The sequence below is a fragment of the Aquarana catesbeiana genome, linkage group LG13 (assembly GCF_042186555.1).
Source record: "Aquarana catesbeiana isolate 2022-GZ linkage group LG13, ASM4218655v1, whole genome shotgun sequence".
In the NCBI taxonomy this organism is placed as follows: domain Eukaryota; kingdom Metazoa; phylum Chordata; class Amphibia; order Anura; family Ranidae; genus Aquarana; species Aquarana catesbeiana.
Genome location: NC_133336.1, coordinates 78,180,505 through 78,201,693, shown reverse-complemented (window position 1 = coordinate 78,201,693; position 21,189 = coordinate 78,180,505). Strand labels below are relative to the sequence as shown.

Below are 21,189 nucleotides of genomic sequence, written 5' to 3'. Positions count from 1 at the left end.
AGGTAGAGTTAAAGGGGAGGGGGATTGGAGAGGAGAGGATAGGAGAGGTTTGGGGTGCAAAGGTTTTAGGATGCAAAGGTGTACCGACAGGGTGGATGAAGATGTAGGTCACATGTAGGGCAGCCCATTTATTTCAATGAGCTGCTCTATGCGCTACAAATGCGGAAGGAGTGGTGAGGTATGATACAGGCAGCATTCAGAAGATATTCGTTAACTTCTACTCCTCACTTTATGAGTAGAAGGTGTTGAAGTCAACGAACCAAGCTAAACATTCCTTGGATAAACTGGTTCTACCAAAACTTAAAATGGAGGATAGAGAAGCTCTCGATAGTCCCATATCCCTGGAAGAATTAAGGCAAGCAGTTACACAAACTCATAATAATAAAGCGCATGGGATGGACGGACTACCGACAGAGATATATAAAAAAATTTGATAGGATTTTGCTACCAGCACTATTAGGAGGTACTAAATGATGCATATGAAAAACAAAAACTCCCAGAATCCATGCAGGAAACGATAGTAATAATGATTCCAAAACAGGGTAAGGACCCAATGTTGCCTGAATCCTATCGCCCTATATCTCTTCTCACCTCAGATGTAAAGATTTTGGCAAGGGTCCTTGCAAACAGGCTATCAAATTATATTAACAGTTTGATACATGAGGATCAAAACAGGTTTTATCCCAAGAGAGCAGCCGCAGCAAACATTCGCAGGCTATTTCTGAATTTGCAATTGCCTATGGAAAATATGGGATCTAGAGCAATATTACGCTTGGATGCCCAAAAAGCCTTCAATATGGTGGAGTGGGAATACTTATGGACTTACGGAGTCTTTCGGAATAGGACCAGGATTTTTAAAATGGGTTAAAATATATAGTGACCCTAAAGCAAGGGTAAGAATAATACATTATCCAGCCCATTTACTTTATCTAGAGGGACAAGACAGGGTCGTCCCCTGTCGCCACTACTGTTTTCTATAGCAGTGGAGCCTCTTGCCCTTGCCATTAGACAATCAACAAAAATAATCGGGTTTTGACGGGTAGGGAGAGAGGATAAAGTGGCCCTGTATGCAGATTTTCCTGGGGGACACCTCAGATTCATTAACGGAACTCATCAGTCTTATCTCCATATTTGGGCTATTTTCTGGCTTCCAGATTAACTGCGATAAATCCATATTGTTACCACCAGATGAGTTAAACCCCCCCCCCCCCCTGTTAAATCAAGCCTCTAAAATTCAAATTAAGGATACAGTGAAATATTTGGGGATAGAGATCTCTCGGGATGTAAAAGACTGTATCAATTTAAATTTGAAACCTCTATTAACAAAATTTAAGGATAAATGCCAAAGTTGGTGTAAGTTACCTCTGACGGTGATAGGAAGAGCAAATCTCATCAAAATGATTTGGGCCCCGCAATTACTTTACGTGTTTAATAATTCACCAATATGGATTACAGCATTTTGGTTTAGAAAAATAGAGTTACTTTTTAGAGACTTGATTTGGAGGAAAAAACAACCACGTATAAAGTTAACAACATTAATGCTAACCAAAGAAGAGGGAGGTTTGGTGATCCCCACATCCCAAAAATTATTTCTTAGCCTCACAATTACAACATTTTAGCGGATGGACAATAGTAATGGACTCTGACCCTATACAGAGCCTGCTACTATTAGTTTATGAAGTATGTCCATTGGTTTCTCTATTAGAGTCGAGAAATCAACTGAGTGATAAAAGGATTCCTTACGGGTAAATTGTTTGACAAGGTATGGCAGGAAATTAGGAAAATTACTGAGATAAATGGATATACGTCATATACTCCAATGTGAAATAATAGCAGCTATGAGGACTTGATGAAACTGGAAGGGTTTGAGATCTGGAGGCAGAAGGGTCTAAGGTACATAGAACAGCTATTCCAGGAAGATGGGATGAAAACCTTTAGTGAACTAAGTAAAGAATATAATATTCCAAATCAAAGATTTTTTTCAATTTCTACAGCTCAGGCATGCATTAAAAATACAGGGCCGATCGCATGAATTGAAGTTTAATAAGTTAGTGGTAATAGCCTTGTTGGATAAGAAAGGAAAAAAAAGGGATTGATATCACAATTATATGATATACTATTTGTCCAATCCCTCCCAATTAGCTAATAGTAGGATTGCTAGTGGTCCGATGACCGCAACCCTACCACACACTACCATATCCAGTAACATTATACAATACAAAGTAACACTACATCTATAGAGGTCCAGGTCCCCAAACAAGTCTGGACATAGATATCCTTGTTTGACTGTTAAATTCTGGTTTATGAATACTTACAGTTATCGGTTATGTCTTATTCCATACGTATGATCCTTATTAGACAGGACAGTTACGGTGTATAGTACTGAATAGATGCTCATTGTAATACGTGTTCTACATTACATTGTTATATAAATTCTTTTGTACCACCAATATGCAACGCTATTGTAAACATGATTTATACTGACAATAAAAATTTACTCTGGAAAAAAAAAAAAAAAAGATATACTATTTGATAAATTTAAAGGCACTGTGGATATACTATACCAGCAAGATTAGCCTGGACGGGTGACATAGGGCCAATTTCAGATGAACAGTGGGCACGGGCACTATTGGCAATACCTCAGGCCTCTTTATCTCCAACACAGAATTTAACACAATTATTCATCTTACATAGGGTACATTATACACCAGAGAAATTATTCAAATGGAAATACAGAGATACAGACCAATGTCCCAGATGTAAAGGGAGAGCAGCCAATCTAATACACTTGCTATGGAGATGTCCTAAACTCCATCGCTATTGGTCTGGGGTGGTATATATGATTAATAAGGTATTTGAGAGTGGGATGCCTATGGAGCCTGGGGGATGCCTTCTAGGTATACTGGATGAATCAAGAATTCTGGGGGAATATATTGTTTCAATAAATAGAAGTCTATTCCAGGCTCATAAATTCATAGCACTAAAATGGTTACCACCATACCCACCTACTGTAGCAGAATGGAAAATACAAGTAAGGGAAACTTTAATTAACCACTCGCCGCCCGCCATATAGCAAAATGGGAAATACCAATCTGTGCCCAGGCAGCTGCCAATCTGCCCAGGTAGCTGCCAATCTGTGCCCACTCCAATGCCTACCACTGCCACCAGGGACGCCTATCAGTGCCGCGTATCAGTGCCCATCAGTGCCACGTATCAGTGCCCATCAGTGCCGCCTATCAGTGCCATCCTATCAGTGCTCAGCAGTGCCGCCTTTCAGTGCCAATCAGTGCCACCCATGAGTGGCAGTGCCGCCTATCAATGCCCATAAGTGCTGCATATCAGTGCCATCCATCAGTGCCCACTCATCGGTGCCGTCGTATCAGTGCCCATCAGTGAAAGAGAAAACTTACTTATTTACAAATTTTTTTTTAACAGAAACAAAAGCAAAACTTTTATTTTTTTCAAAATTTTCGGTCTTTTTGTATTTGTTTAGCAAAAAATGAAAAACGCAGGAGGTGATCAAATACCACTGAAAGAAAGCTCGATTTGTGGGAACAAAATGATAAAAATTCTGTTTGGGTACAGTGTAGCATGACCGCGCAATTGTCATTCAAACTGCAACAGCACTGAAAGCTGAAAATTGGTCTGGGCGGGAAGGTGTACAAGTGCCTGATATTGAAGTGGTTAAGGAAAAGTATACCTTCCTACATAGAGGCTGTTTAGAAAAATTTGAAAAAATATGTAAAAGGTGGTTTGATATCTTGGAGGTATGACGAGAGAGGAGAGGATCAATGTATGAGTAGCGGGGGGGAACATGGGGGCCAGGGGTGCCTTACCACCCCCCCCCCTCCTAATACGGGCTGGGGTTGTTATGTGTGGGGTTTGTTTCTTTCCTGTTGTTGGTATATAAAATGAATAAAAAGATGATTTGATTCAAAAAACAAATGCGGAAGAAAGTCCCAAAGCCTTTTTCAAAATTACACGGCGCCAAGGCACACGTCAGCAGATGTGTGAGGGTGTCATTAACAATTAACGGCACTGCTGTGAATCTGCTAAAGGGCAGCATGTTTGTGGTTTCAGGAAAACGATTTTGCATGCGTTCCATACACACAAAAATGTAAGCGCAGGCTAAATGTCTCAGTTACATTGATAGTCAGTGTAAATCTTCTTATTACATTGGGGCTTGGTATATAATCCTTTCATTCACACTAGTGGCCAGTGTGAAGGCCTCCCTTACATTGGTGGTCAGTGTAAATACCTTCTTACATTGGTGGTTGCTGTGAATGCTTCTATTACATTAGTGGTCAGTGTAAACCCCTATTACATTGGCGGCCAGTGTTGAAACTCTTCTTTATATTGGTAGTCGGTAAAAAAGATCAGCATTGCCATTAATCACATCCTCCCCTCCCCCCAGCACTGCTACTGATCCCAGGAGTTCTAGGATCCCTAGGAGTTTTCTGTCTATTAATGGGTCTCCTCACCTCCCCAGTCCATGGTGTGCGGGCAGCAAGCAGTAATGATGTGCAGTAATCTCTAGCAACCAATCAACAAGCAGAAATCATGTGCTGTAACCTCTAGCAACTAACCAGTGAGCCTTAATGTGTGCTGTTACCTCTAGCCAACCAGTCAGTGAGCAGTAATGATACGCTGTAACCTCTGGCAACCAATCGCAGCCTGACACGATTCAGTGAGCGGATTTTGAGTCTTGCTGCTATTTATTGTATGTCTCATAGCAGGTGGAGAGCGAAACTGCATGGAGGTCCAATCAATTGTCCAGGGTCCAATCAATATTAAAGACGACCCTGAATGCAATATACACTTCTGTTCTTCAATTTTCATCAATCAGCCTCTATATTAATAATTTTGCTGAACGTTATATAAGAAACTCAGAAAGATTCACATTGGATGCTGGTGTTTATTTATACAGGAGATGTGGACGTGAAACTGCTCAGAGACATCTGTTACTGAATAACATACCATAGAAATGGCCTAGAAAAGCAGACAATATACAACATGACATTCATGAGATCATAAACACATGTTGCAATAAGGATAAGGATGTATTATTATAAAACAATATTGCTTTGTCTCTAATAGCTAGGAATAAAAATAGAAAACTGGGTCTTGGTTTTGCTTACCAGGGTGGGGACAGTGAAGACCTGAACTGAAATAGCAGTAACTGCAATGTTTCGGTCACGATCATCATCCATGTACTCTTTTTGAACCTGTTTGTAATACTGTCAAGAAACAAAAAAAAGAAAACTGTTCTTAGATTGTCTTTGTAACTGGTGAGATTTCCAGATATCACACTGCACAAATTACACAAACTGAAAACCAAATGCTAAATGTAACATAAATCCAGTCACTTTAATTCAAATGCTTTTTTGGAAAAAGGTAAACAAAACATAAAAAGTTATTGGTTTTAGAATTGAGCGTTTGCTCCATACACAGTAGTCTGAAACGGCAGAACTTTTTCAGTCATGCCCCGAACAGCCGGGTTCTGACGGACTGACTGCAGTACACACAGACCAAACGTCGGCCAGCTTCTTTTGAACCGGGCCGATGCCACCCGACATTCGGCCCCTGCGTACTAGGCTTTAGGGAGAATAAGCATTGCTAAATTGCAGCACTGTGGTTGTGACAAGGCAGGGGGTGTGTCAGACTGCTATAGAGAGACCTTTGCTCCCACAGAGTGCAGTAGTCTTTAACCTTAACTTTGTCCTGACACTACTGCTCGTTTGTTCTCATCCTACCTATCCCATTGCACTTTCAGTGTCACCTACAATTGCACCTCCTCTTCCCTACTTTGTTTTTCTGTCAGGGTCCCCCAAAGGTTCTGTTCTTTGACTTCTACTATGCTCGATCTACACTTCCTCTCTTGGTTAGCCGATAGCCTCCCATGGCTTTCATTTCCATTTCTATTCTGACAACACCCAAATATCTTCTCCTCAGCTCACTCTTTCAGTCTGCATCAGTCTGCTCACACATCAGTAATTCACGAACACACATATCAGTCTAGATGTCACACCAGTTCCTCAAACTCAATCTAACCAAAACCAAGCTCATAATATTTACTCCCCAATGTGCCCCTTCAACCCATACCCACAGGCCAGGGTGCTAGGTGTGATCCTGGACTCTGAACTCTCCTTTCAGCTTCACATCCAATCACTGTCCCAACCTTTCCGCCTCAACATCCCCAAAATACGCCTCTTCTTAACTAAAGACACTACAAAACTAATTAACTCCCTGGTTATCTCTCATCTTGCCTACTGAAACTCCTTCCTCAATGGATTACCTTTACATAGGCTACTCCCCCTTCAGTTCATTATGAATTCTGCTGCCAGACGCCATTCCACCAACCGCTTTGAGTTGATTCACACTTAGAAATCATAGGATTTACATTGCGACTTTGTTACGACTTTGGCTTTAACCAACGTGATTGTTTTGTTTGTGCCCAGTCATTCATTTTGTTTGGTCTCTATTTTTCTAACAAATTCTACATTTTCAGAACAATTCAAATGGGTCGGTTGTTAAGGAGCAAGCCAGGAAGTCAGCCGTTGTGTCCTTAACAACCGATGAGTTATCAGCTGTCAGCAGGTTTCCCCACTGACAGCAGAATGCCGGCAATGAAAAATAAATGCGGTAGGGTCCCAATCCAATGCATACGAGGCCCTTCGGGTCAGGTATGACATATGCCAAAGCTAAAACAAAAAAGGTGTGGGGTCCCCCTCAAAATCCATACCAGACCCTTATCCGAGCATGTAGACCGGCAGGCCAGGAAATGGGGGGGGGTTACACACTAGCGAGCGCACCCCCCTCCTGAACCATACCAGGCTCTGGTCCCCTTGTGGATGGGGACAAGGGCCTCCTCCCCACAACCCTGGCCGGGTCTGGGAGTTTATCGGAATCTGGAAGCCTCCTGTAACTAGGGGGACCCCATATCCCGCCCAGCCCCCCCCCCCTTCCCCACCCCATGTCAATGGGTATGGGGTATAAAAAAAAAAAAAAAACTTGGAGTACAGACAACACGAGCTTGACAAGTCCTTTCATCGTTAATCATGCCGCCTACAGCTGACCAAAAAAAAATGAAAAAAACCCCAAACAAATAAAAACCACTGGCTCTGAGCCGCCTGCCTGCTCCTGATTCATCGTTAATCATGCCGCCTACAGCTGACCAAAAAAAAAAAGAAAAAAAACCCAAACAAATAAAAACCACTGGCTCTGAGCCGCCTGCCTGCTCCGCCATGAGGCATCTCTTAAATATCCCCCTTGTGCAGTCACCAACCCAGCATTGGGGGGGGATGTCGTTCCTTTTTTTTTTCATTGCCGGCATTCACAAGTCGCACCCAAATCGCATCTGAATCATGCAGGCGCAACTGTCAGCCAACTTTTGAGGCTTTACATTGAGGTCTATGGACCTCAAGTCGCATATAAGTCGGAACAAAGTAGTGCAGGAACGACTTTGAAGGCGCTCAGAAATGAACAGTTATCATTGGCAAACATGGTATGTATTTTTATTGAAAACATTTAAAGTACAAAACACATAGCTTTTAGGAGAAGTCCAGGCAAAACCTAACTAACGCTAAACCTGCTCTGTGCCACATTCTAAGCCTAACCTATCTAGCCCTGTAAAGCAAAACTCGCTGTACTTACCTATTCAGCACACAATCTGGGCCGGTCTCCAGCGGTGGATGCTCTGTGCAGGAGAGGACCAACAACGGCTGTGAAATGAATAGAAAGTGACGTCACCCATAGACTTACTATGGGGCTTCCGTTGTCGGATGCCTCTCCTGCACCCGCCTACACAGCGAATCCACGGCTGACAGCTGATGCTGGGACCAGACCAGGTCGGTTGCAGAATAAGCAAGTATAGTGATTTTTTTCTTTACAGGGTAAGATAGATTTGGTTTAGAATGTGGCACAGAGCAGGTTTAGCATTAGTTGTGTTTTGCCTGGACTTCTCCTTTAAAAGGACTTTTTGTAACTGCCAAGAAGTTATAGCTGCAATTTTCTAAGTTGGCGACAGGGTCAGTTTAACACATGAAGTACACACGAGAGAAGGGAATTAGTTACCTTCACAAACTCAATGGCAAACAGCTTCTTATACTCCATCTCCATAAAGAAGCTGCTGAAGATCAGATCATGCAGCGCTTTCTTGAAACCTACAAAAACATTTCTGTTCAGTGTCCATGTAAATGCGGCAACACATAAGACTGCTCCAGCCCCCAAACCAAAAAAAAAAAATAAGTCAGCAGCTACAAATACATTGGCCTATGCTTTGATTTTTTTCCTTCTTTTTTCTTTCACAGAATATTAAAAATAAGAAACTCTTAATTTAAATTGATGCACCAGCCAAAACAGAATTTCTTATTGGTCGGAATAGTTGGTTGAGGCTGGAATTACATTTTAACAATAAAACGCACCTTTATGAAGTTTTGCATCACACATAATTAATAAGCTGACATAGCACAATTCCCTTGCTCTGGTAGTTCTGATTGGTTCCAGACACACGTGACAAAAGATCTGTCTGAAGTCACCTGTGAAAGAAAAAAAAATGAAAACATTGCAGATACGAGTTAAGAATTATTCAGAATCTTATAAAATGATGTAATAATTCACAGCCATTATATTCAAAAATGATCAAAAGGAACTACGCTGGGATCAATACACTATGCAGTTTCTGTAAACACTTGCTTGTGAATATCGCACATTGTGTAGACATTTATCATTGTGTGATGCAAACAAAGTAACTAATTGAAGCATCACCGGTAACAGTAATGCCCTGTACACACGATCGCACATTGATCAGACATTCCGACGACAAAATCCATGGATTTTTTCCAACAGATGTTGGCTCAAACTTGTCTTGCATACACACGGTCGCACAAAGTTGTTGGAAAATCTGATCGTTCTGAACGCGGTGACGTAAAACGCGTACGTCGGGACTATAAACGGGGCAGTAGCCAAGAGCTTTCGTCTCTTTATTTATACTGAGCATGCGTGGCACTTTGTGTGTCCGATCTGTGTACACACGATCGGAATTTAACCGATCGGATATTGTTGTCGGAAAATTTTATAGCCTGCTCTCAAACTTTGTGTGTCTGAAATTCTGACGGAAAAAGTCCGATGGAGCCCACACAGGATCGGAATTTCCGACAACACAATCCGATCGCACTTTTTCCGTCAGAAAATCCGACCGTGTGTACAGGGCATAAGACCATGTACATGTGGCAATGCTGGAAAATCTCTTTGCAGAAGAAGAGAGCAGACTAAGAAGAGCGGGACCTAATCTCACTACCACTGCTCTTTTCCTGTGCCAATCAGCAAGACTAGAACAAGGGTGGTTTAATCACTTCAGTCCTGGAAGGATTTACCCCCTTAATGACCAGGCCATTTTTTTGCAATACAGCACCGTGTCGCTTTAACTGACAATTGCGCGGTCTTGCGACGCTGTACCCAAACAAAATTGATGTCCTTTTTTTCCCTCCTTAAATAGAGCTTTCTTTTGGTGGTATTTGATCATCTCTGCGGTTATTTTTTACGTTATAAACAACAACAAAAAAAAAAAAAACGTCAATTTTGAAAAAATAAAATGGGTTTTAACTTTCTGCTATAAAACATTTCTCCTAAAAAAAAAAAAATATTAAAAAAAAAAAAATTATTCATCAATTTAGGCCAATTTGTTTTCTGCTACATATTTTTGGAAAAAAAAAATCCCAATAAGCGTATAGTGACTGGTTTGCGCAAAAGTTACCACGTCTACAAAATAGTGGATAGATTTATGGCATTTTTATCATTTCTTTTTTACTAGTAATGGTGGCGATCAGTGATTTTTAGCGGGACTGCGACATTGCGGCGTACAGATCGGACATTTTTGACACTTTTTTGGGAACCAGTGACATTACTACAGTAATCAGTGCTAAAAATATGCACTGTTATTGTACTAATGACACTGGCAGGGAACGGGTTAACATCAAGGGTGATCAAAGGGTTCACTGTTCTCTCACTGTGTGTTCTAACTGTATGCGGGAAGGGCTCACTGGGACAACACACAGATCTGTCTTCCTGCATAGCAGAAAGACAGGATCTGGGTGATCTCCCCTTTCAGAACGGAGATTTGCCTTGTTTACACAGGCAGATCCCCATTCTGTCTCTGTGGGAAACGATCATGGGTGCTCATTGGCTCCCGCTGGCCAATGGGAGCGCGTGCCCAAAAATCGCTGTGTACGAGCCCAACGTACACCTACGGTGATTTGCGCAGCCGAGCCAACCTGCCGCAGTGTAAATGTGGCGGCTCACCGGCAAGCAGTTAAAAGAAGAAAAGGTTTGGGCTTTTTATGAGATTCATACTTACCTAGGTGGATGCAGCATCAGTCCAACGCTGCATCTGTCCCTCGGCGCCTTTGTTGATCGCTTGGTTCTGACAGCTCCCCGAGCAGAGAGCTGCTGGCTGTTAGTCACAGCTCTCTGCTCTGCCCCCTCCTTGCTCACTGGAGTGCTGGGCTGCGGAGAGGGCGCCTGGCTCAGGCGCTCAGTGACTCACTGAGAGGCTGAGCCGGGTGTCGGTCCAGGCACCTGGTGGATCCCGGGTTCCATTGTTGCAATGACGCGGTGCCTAGACTGACTTCTGTGATGTCAGCAGAGAGCGGACTTTAGTCCGCTCTCTGCTAAAAACGGGTCACAGGAGTGCAAAACAAATTGCATAGGAGAAGTACAGCCAAACGAGCTTTGGCTATACTTCTCCTTTAAGTGTGTTTTTTATTAAAACAGAGAAAAGTGGTGGCATCCACCCGACTGTGATGGGCTGTGCAAATCTCAGGACTGAAAAGATTGAAATGCAAGTTCTTTGCCAGGTAAAAAAGCTGCCATACAATTATTTATTCAGTAGTTATGCATTTCTCCAGGGTTTTGCTATTGAGGACTGGCAGATGTCTCACTTTGTTCCTAGTGAAACCTATAAATCTGCCTCTTTCTAACCAATGTAGGGCAAAAAAATAAAAATAAGGCTAGGCACAGAGCTACCAAATCAAAAGCTAGGAGAACCTACATTAAAAAGACAATACAATAATACTTGCTTGAGTGTGCCAAGAGTTTGTTCAACCATGCCCCAAGACTGCATGCAAAGCTCTGATGTGCCATGACCAAAGAATGCAGCACTTCAACATGCAGAGGTCGCTGAGACACATTTTCTGAGTGTTTCTAGGAGAAAATAATGACATAAGGAAATGTAATATCAATCTGTCAACCACTGATGTGCCCCACATTTAACCAACTAGAGCTAAAGAGTATTTAAACCGAAGTAAAAATATAATATATTGCAGCTTATTAGCCCTTAAACGTGGTGGTTGAATTTGGTTTGTTTTTTTTGCAGACTTTTCTGTTTTCTCCTGGTGATCCGACCAATAACGCCTTTCCTGTTCTGGGAGGACAACCCTCATTAACTACACTGTCTATGGAGAAGCAGTGCTGTCACCTTAGGACAGGAAGTCTAGTAGGACTACAAAACAAACTACATCTCCCTATGCTATGGAGATGTTCCCATCTCCATAGCATAAGGGAGAAGTGTTCTCTCTAGCCCGCAATAATTTATGGGAACAAAGTAACTGATAAGAAATTAACATAAGTAGAGAAAACAGGAAGTTATGTGCTCACTGGATTTCTTGCAGGATCAGCAGGTAAATGTTTGCACTTATTAAACAGATATAACAAAACACTCTCAAGGGTAGATAAAAATAGACCGAAAAAAAACCCCAAAAATATAAAACAAGAGAAGTTCATTGCTAGGGTTTCCATAAACTATACCTATGCTTTGCTCTTACAGCTGCCCAACTTAAAATTTTCCATTTAAGGAATGCAACAGGCAGATTGAGACTCCCTTGCTTAGCACTGTATAGGGTGCAGAAGGGACAAATGTGGGTATTCAAGTGTGAACATGGCAGAGATGGAATTCCCAGAAGTATAAGAAACACGTGCAATCACATCTGCCCAAACTTTCTAAAGTTAAATTAAGCTAACCTGTCTACGTAAAACACTGACAGTGCTTTTAAAAAAAAAAAAGTGTTTTTTTTTTACCTTAAGTTTATCTGCAGTTTCTTTGCATTCTTCTAAATTTCCTTCTTTCAAAGTTGTGCGACCCTGAACAGGAAATAATTATAGAAATCTGAGTAAGGTTTGGGACTTTTCATGTACTTCCTTGGGTTAATAACCACTGAGCCAACACTTTATATAAAATCATTTATACATAAAATTTAGAACATTCTACAATTCTTAAAAGAAAGGCGTTTAATTCATAAAAAAAGTTAACAAACAGCTTGTCCAGGGCGATATAATCCTGGATTTAAGATAGTTTTGTATATCTTTTATCCAAAGCGTTTCGCGGGCCTCAGATCCTGTCAAATACAGTATAGTATTATACTTATACTGAGATGTTCCCCCGTGGGGAACATCTCCAAAACCCCAAAAAGTTAACACCCACATAGGAGCAAGGATGATACCATATATCTACAGAGTATATATCATATGCTTCCTAATAGAGTGTTCAAGAAATGGACACAAACTGGAAAGGCAGAATAGTAGCATGTCTCAGGTCTCAACGGGTTTTCTCTATTGGTGTGATGCATCGTGTGTCCTCTGTGAAATGTGCTCCATTACTGCTGGCCTATAGCTGGGTCCCGCCCCTTTGCCTCCCTGCAGCACCCTTGTTACAGAATTTGATTGAGAGCAGCAGTAGCCAATGTCCTGTGTCATTCTCTGTTTTTGTATGTCAATCCAATTAAATACCTATGGTAATTGAGCATTTTGAAGCAGACATTTTTAGAGAACAAAGCAACAAACATGTAAAAAACTACTGAAGGATCAGAAACTCTGAGTGAGAGAAATAGGCACGGCTATTGCGGTCCTACTGAGGGTACAAGTTGCCTGGCTGTCTCTGGCTTTAACTAGAAGTCACTGACCTAGAATAAGCGTGCATTATAAAGTCAGAAATTATATTTGTGACAGGTCAGTGCCTCAAAATACTAAAGCCATTGGAACAGTGTGATATCCAGGCAACGTGTGTTTTCAGCAAATAGCAGCCTCCAAACTCTCCAACTACACATTTTTAAAAATGTGAAAATTTCACACCAGCTCATACAGTGGAGCTTTCCATACGAATGATTAGGAGTTCAGAAGGCATGTGCAGCTGACCAGGAAATTTTGACAAGCCAGTGTACATCCTGATCTTTGAAAAATTTGCTGGATCAGGAACATGCAAGTATAAGACTGGCAAGAAGGCTATGGGAGCTACAACATAAGTGTAACAGTAAATAGCAGGTCACCAGAAATACACAAAGGCTGGGTTCACATATGCTGCGGCTGACAGCACCTGAATCGGAACCAAAAACGCACGGGACCCTTTTTAAATGCGGACCATGGCCGCCCCGGAGGTGTGTGAACCGGCTTCATTGAGAGCCAGCCACACTCTCCTGTCGTGCGAATTGGATGTGGGGAAATCCACATCCAATGCGCATAAATGTAAACCTGGCCTCAACGTCAATATTTTCCCTTGACGCCTGTACTGGGTAACCCAGGGTTTCCACTGGGTAGGCGATTGATCAAACCGGATTGAAACCCCTATGAAATATTATATCCCTATCCCACTCATGTCAAGGTAGGTGGTTTCACTACTTTCAACTCCGACATTTCTATGATGGGTTCGACAAAGTACGGCTCCATAGAGACCGGACCCCTTTTGAAGAGCTGTGCCTCAGAGTCAGAATTCCCACACGCGTCTACAAACTTTATGGCATTTTCCTATCCAATGCTTTGCCATATTGTCCCTTTTTACACCCGAGATTAGGAGGAGCAAGAACTGGGTCTCACTCCTTCTCCAGAGGATTGGGATAAAGCATTTCTTCTCACATTCAAACTAACTCTAGCCTTACAGGCTCAGGAAAGGAATTATAAGCTTTTGACTAGATTGTATTGCTGCCTGCCTAAGCTGCACAAGATCAAACTATACCTGACCAATGTTGGAGATGTTTATAGCCAGGTGTTACACACCTCCATCTACGATGGTTTTATTCTAAGATGAAATGACCAGATTTCAGCTAAGCCTCCTCATCACAGGTAAGGCATGGCCGGAGATACTGGAAGTTGCTTTTCTTTCCATGATCCCAGGATCAATCAAGCACATCAAAAAGGGAATATTCACACTCTTGCTTAAGGCAGGCAGAGCCTTGGTTCTCAGACATTGGAAGTCCCCTATGAAACCTACTATATGGGAATGGGTTACAGAACTAAACTATATTATGTAAATGGAAGTGGAAGAAATATTAGCCATGATCAATGAAAATTTCACTAAGTTTAGGAACTTGAGGATTCCATGGATAGAATGCTCAGAACTACTTACTTACCCAGAACTACTTTTTGAAAGCGCATCAGGTTGACGCCCCCCCAAGTTTCCATTTACCCCAAATTCCTATCTTTTTCTCTTCTATCCCCCAAGAGTTCCTGGAAAAGGTGGCCAACTATACATTTAAATAACAAGTATCCTTATCCCCCCTCCTCCCAGGAGTGATCCATAATGACCAAGTGGGATTAGTCCCAGGCCGTGAGGCGAGGGACAACCCCACCAAAACAATTCATCCATTTCCTTTATCCAACGCAAAGACCTAAAAGCCTGTCTTCTATCCTTCGACGCCGAAAAGGAGTTCGATAGGGTCAACTGGAGATTTCTCCGACTTTCACTAGAACAATTAGGCTTAGGAACAAATTTTATTTCTAAGGTGATGTCCCTATGCTCCCAACCGTCTGCCTCGGTTTTAGTGAATTGCTCAGTTTCAGAGCCATTTGATATTTCCAATGGTACTCGGCAGGGCTGCCCTCTCTCTCCTCTACTATTTGTCATCGTTATAGAACATCTAGCATGCGCCATCCGGCAGAATACCTCCATCCAAGGCATTAAAACACCCTATTCCCACCATAAACTGTCCCTTTATGCTGATGACCTCTTAGTTTATATACAACACCCCCAATACCTCACTCCCATCCTTTTTCAATGAATTTCATCGGTTTGGCTCCTTTAGTAATTTTAATCTCAACATAATCAAAGACTGAAGCCCTTAATATTTCCCTCCCAACTTTCACGATGTCCTCACTACGATCAAACTTTTCCTTTTAATGGCAGACAAATGGAATATCCTACTTGGGGGTTCCCACTCCATCTAATCTCTCTAACCTATTCTCCCTGAATTATGTCCCCCTACTCTCCCGCATATGGAAGAACCTGGAAGAGTGGGGTGGTTCCTCCTTGCCGTGGTTTGGGCGGATTAATACCCTACCTAAGCTTCTATATCTTTTCCAGATGATGCCCATCTTGGTCCCTAAATCCTTCTTTACATCCCTACGTTCTCTAACTATCAGATTTATGTGGAATCGGGGGTTGCCTAGGGTGAAATATAAATTACGTACCCTTCCAAAGCTACAGGGTGTGGCAGGCCTCCCTGATTACGAGACCTATTACAAAGCCACTCATGTTGCACGCATCCTGGAATGGTTCCCCCGTCCCTTCCTGAAGGCTTCTGTCACCATAGAACAGGACTTAATACCCGTAGACCTCTGGGCACTTCTCTGGAGATATAAAACCGATTTTGCTCATCTGTCCTCTATCTCACCGCTTATACTTGCCTCTCTCAGACTATGGTACAACAGAGATTTGTGCTCCATTCTGTCCTCTGACCCTTCCCCGCTTTCTTCTTTGTTCAATATCCCCGCTTTCCCCCAAGGCATTGGAGCGGCAACAATGGGGCCATTTAAACGCCCTGCTTGGCCTCATGCGTACTCCTTTATACACCCGTATCAAGGGACACCGGTTACACCAGCAGGTTTCTACGGCTGGCTCACCACCATCCACCTGTATACCTTCACAAGAGCACCTACATTCTCCATCCCAAATTCATCGCTCCCATACTGAATTTGAGCGGTTGTGCTCCCTTTCCGAAACACCCAGACACCTTCTCTCAACTATATATTGTCTTCTACAAGCTCTTATACACGATGACTTACCACCTTATACCAGGATGTGGTCTGCAGACCTGGGAGAGGACATCTCCCGACCAGATTGGCAAACCTCGTTCCATTTTACTCACAAATCCACTATATCCTGTTACTCTCAGGAAAAGAACTACAAAATTCTATCAAGATGGTACAGGGACCCCGCAACGTTACACAAAATGTTGCCATCTACTCCAGCCTCCTGTTGGCGATGTACTTCTTCCACAGGGACTTATCTACATGTCTAAGGGGGAATGTGAGAGGATCCACCCCTTCTGGAATCAGGTATTTGAATGTTATAACAAAATCTATGATGAAACCCTGACACCTTCCCCTAAGATTGCCCTCCTTTCAATGCTTCCTGGGTCAATAACATCTCAGAAATGGATCCTCCTCCGTTTTTCTCATGTCCTCGGCAAGACAGCTCATTCCATCATTCTGGAAGACAACCACCACACCTCCCCATCAAGATGGGTCTCGATTATGAACGATACCATGAGAATGGAGGAGATGTTGGCCCTAGACAACGACACCCTTGACAAATATAAGGTGTTGTGGTCCATCTGGCTCCGCTTCTCCGCCTCTGATACTTTAGCCAATATGTTACCGACCTCGATATAACCACCCTAAAAATATAATCCGATGGTGAGGTGAGCGGGGCATGTACTTACGGGTCCCCCTGCCCCCCCCCCCCCCCCCCCCACCCGCTGTCCTCTAGCAACCATTTTTTTTTTTTAAATATATATATTATATACACACACGATTGTCCCACAGCAGCTCTTGTACTCTACCCTATCTTCTCTTTTCCCTTCCTCTGTTTCCTCTTTCTTCCAATCTCACTCTCCCTTGGTCGCTCCCCCCCCCCCCTCCCCTCTCTATACTTTAAAATTTTCTCTTTTTGTGTTTTTATATATATCTTATTTCCTAAAAAAATTATTTTTTTTTTTTTCTGTATACAACTTTTTTTATGGACAACAGAGCTCTTCCAACTGGCACTACTCTTAGTCCCAAGTGACAGTCGTCAATGCTATTAATACAATGTTTGTCGAAAGGAGTCAAGCTGTGGGCGATAGCCATTAGGCTGACTCAGGACACTTGTTACTTCGTGATTGTCACTAAACTGTAACTTGAGACGTTGCTCCTTGTATTGTTTGTTAAGCTGCTAATAAAAATATTTTCAACCCTAAATTACAAGTATCCTCACTGTCCTTCTATAACGAAAGTAGTCCCCCTAGACTGTCAAGCCACGTCGACTCTTGGATTAATTTTTTTTCCCACACCCTGAACTGGACTCAATTACCCAAAGCTGCCCAAGTGGCTGCTTGAGCTTGCAATTGTTGGACTTCTTAGAGTTTGTTCTATTTTTTTTTTTTTCCCTCTGACCTAAATTCATGCCGATTATTACGTTGATCTCAGGTACTTAAAGTGGTTGAAAACTTCAGACATGAAATATGAACAAAGCATATCCTTCTATAGTGTGTACAATTTTCCTGACACCAAGTGGAAAACGCCAATAGGGAAGGGACCTCACCTCAACAGATTAAAGGCCTTAGATCTGTTCATGTGAGCTGTGTGAATTGTCTCTTCCTCAATCAGCTCTCAGACCTCGCCTCACTGAGCTCTGCCGAGTGTAACTTCAAGCAGAGTTCCACCCAAACATGGAACTTCCACTTTTCAGATTCCTCCCCCGCTCCGGTGTCACATTTGGCACCTTTTGCCTTTTGGGGGGGGGGGGGGGGGGGGGGCAGATACTTGTATAAACCAGGTATTTTGCTCCCACTTCCGGTCATAAATTGCCACAGTATCCACGGCCATCTACGCCGCCATGTTCGGAACCTCCTCTGTCCCCCCCCCACAGCTGTCTTCTGGGAGATGCACAGGTCCCAGAAGACAGCAGGGAACAGTGACATCGCGCATGCGCAGTAGGGAACCAGGCTGTGAAGCCGCAAGGCTTCACTTCCCGATTCCTTTACCGAAGATGCCAGCGCCTCCACCCAGGAGCCAAGGGACAGATCAACTTCGGGTGAGGACATCGTGGGCACACTGGGCAGGTAAGTGTCCATATATTAAAAGTCAGCAGCTGCAGTATTTGTAGCTGCTGACTTTAAATTTTTTTCCCGGCGGAATTCCACTTTCAGCTCTACCACTGCCTTTTTTTCTGAACTCTCAGACAAGCTTATAAATTCAGCATTCTAAACTGATGTACAGAAGAGAAGACTGCAGATAGACAGGTCCAATTTATGTAGGGGGATGTGTTTAATCTTATTCCATCATCTGAGGATAGTCCCTTCACTGGTTATACGTAAGGGTTTACAACTACTTTAATGTACCACCACTACTGCTGCTGTATTATGCGCAAGAGTCTTGTTTTCTCACTGTGCCACATTTTTCAATAAAAACTTTATTCAAGCAAATAAACCTTCACATTTGTTTATATATTATAGTAGTGGTCTGGTTCTCTGGTATTCGTTGGAGGCAGCATAGGAGCTTGGACTGTTTGAAAGACATGTCTTATTGTAGAATAAAAGAGTATACATGCATACTGACCTCCCTCTCTGCTGCACTTGTTATTGTCTGTGATTCTTTCACATCACAAGATAGAGATCTCTGTAGACTGTAGATGAAGTGATCATTGGAGTGGTGATCATCACTGTAGAGCACACAGCAATGCTGTTTTGACTTTTTCTGGCTAAAAGAAAATGTGGTTGGTCAGAGCACCTAAAATGTAGGCTTGCAGCCCTAAGCCAGTTTTAGAAACATAACCACTTCGGAAGTGGCCACTCTGCCTCAGTAAATCTGCGGTAGGTGGTCTATAAAGTGGAACTTCGTTCTCTCAATCAACATTGACCATTTTGAATCCTTATTTTATATATATACTATATATATATATATATATATATATATATATATATATATATATATATATATATATATACATATACATATACACACACATACATACACACACACACACACACACACACATACATACATACATACATACGTTTTAAACATTTTCATTTTTATTTACATTTCTTTAGTCAGTTTCCATGCCTAGTCAAATGGATGTCATACATCTCAGGAGTCTTTAGGAGGGGAAGAGGCCCATACCTCCACCTGTATGCTTGAGCTAAGGGAAGACTGATTCCAGGCAGTGGTTGCTACATGAATCATCTGCCCTTACTCAAGATGGCCACAGCCAGAAATGCTAGGGGATTGTTTTTCAAAGTGATTTATCAGCAAAATAAAGCATGGACACAGATGCAAGAGTGAGTTGGCTTTTGAATACTAAAAATAAAATACTGCTTTTGGATTGTGATGCAGTGTAGTTCCGCTTTAAAGTGGTTTAACTGAATGAGGCTCCAATTAACAAAGGCTACATTGTTACAGCAGTACAAGTTTCTTAGTTTTGGTCATAAAATGTTGTAAAAAAGGAATTTTTCTCCTTCACTGATATGCACTGACTTGCATTACTGCTGGGCACTATTGGGGCTGCACTGATAATCAGGGCACTAATAAGTGCCCAGATTACCTGTACAGGTCTCCCCTGCGTGGAAATGCCACTTATCGGCTGTCCTCGCCTCACACCGTCAGTGTGAGGCGAGGACAGCTGATATTTGGCATTCCTGGTTTACCTGTGATTGGATACAGCTGATAACATAGGTAAAGAGCCACGTTATCGGTTGTTTACTGAGATCGGGGGTCACACCATTTCCCAGTGACACAGAGCGCCCTCGATTGTCACGGGCAAGCAAACGCGGTGAGACTGGGGTGACATCATATGACGTCGTCCCAGAACAACAGAGCATGGACGTAGTTAAACACCTAAGTTACTCAGTTCAGTTTTTACAGCAAGGCCCTGTGGTGTTTAGACCATAGTTTCCTGCAATGTGGTATGTAATGTAGCACAGTCATACCCTGTATTTAAATACCCAGGCAGACATTTTTCCTCCTCCCAGATAAGCATGTCCACAATGTACTTGACGATGACAGGGAACACTTTTCTAGTCTGGGTCAAGATCTCTTCTGGTAATCGAAATCCAGAATCCTGAAAAGTAACAAAAAACACATTATATTGTGTAATCTATGTAATACTGCCAAACTCATCCAACCACTGGTTTATTGATATGAGCACAGACACACTAAACCTGAGCTAAAAGCATTTCCAATCATTTTAGATCTCATCAAAGCAATTTAGGCACAAAATTAACAACTCCACACTTGAATACGTTTTGGTGCAGACTTCCAAATGCAAGATGCTGCCTGTAGGTGCTGGCAAACAAAGAAGCAGCAATAAATCTATACTTTCATTTAACCAAGTTACACAATGTTTGAATTAAAGCCTCCTACAAGCAAGCTGGCTAAAATGCGCTCTATACACGATACCATAAAGCCAATGGAAGATACCAAAAATAACACATGTTTCCTTCATAGTACACATATAAAAAGGCCTGATTGGTTTAAAAGAAGAATGAGTGATAGCATTTCTCAGGGAACACAGGTCTTATGTTGCCTACAGTATGAAAATATAATATGGTGGGTAGGTGGAAACCAAGAAGATGAGGGGGTTAACTATTCACTGACTCACCAAATTAGGTGTGGTCGATGCCAAAACAAGAAATCAATTGACAAAAAGGGGGACAGCTGTGAAGTACAGACTGTAAATTAGGCACAAATATGACCCAAGCTGTGTAGTATAGAAAAAAAAGTTTATTGAAAATGTTTTTTAAAAAAAATATATGGAATAACATCCATGTGAATGAACCAATCTTCCAAAATTGGAGATGGCTTAAAACATACAGTAATAAAAACAATCCCGGTGGTTAATCAGGGTAATAAAAATTCTAAACATAAAATCATCAAATTATGGATAACGATCGTGAATGAGTTCTGGTATCCAATGTAGATAAAATGGTGGATTCCTAAGTGGGCTGTTATATATCGCAGTGTAACCCAGATTGATTGCTCTAATACATCGGGATGAATATTAAGTTCTTGAGCAGCGTTACAATGTGATTCTTGATAGATACTGATCATTGAAATTATTTGATTGTTATACATAGCTTTCTTCAACTCTACCCACACCATCAATAGAGATATACTCTCCATTGGAAAATAATCATCTTGAATTCACTGAGACTGCAATGATATCCCAAT

At 42.1% G+C, this 21,189-nt stretch overlaps 1 protein-coding gene across 1 annotated transcript in view; it reads right to left on the bottom strand.

Annotated features, from left to right (window-relative positions):
- The window catches only part of UBR1 (ubiquitin protein ligase E3 component n-recognin 1), a gene marked incomplete in the record, with an annotated part of 288,714 nt that overhangs the window by 229,311 nt on the left and 38,214 nt on the right, over positions 1–21,189 (bottom strand). The window contains 7 exon segments of the mRNA XM_073609777.1: positions 5,139–5,237; positions 8,074–8,162; positions 8,424–8,537; positions 11,076–11,199; positions 12,073–12,135; positions 18,580–18,721; positions 19,950–20,080. Coding sequence (XP_073465878.1) covers positions 5,139–5,237; positions 8,074–8,162; positions 8,424–8,537; positions 11,076–11,199; positions 12,073–12,135; positions 18,580–18,721; positions 19,950–20,080 — 762 coding nt within the window.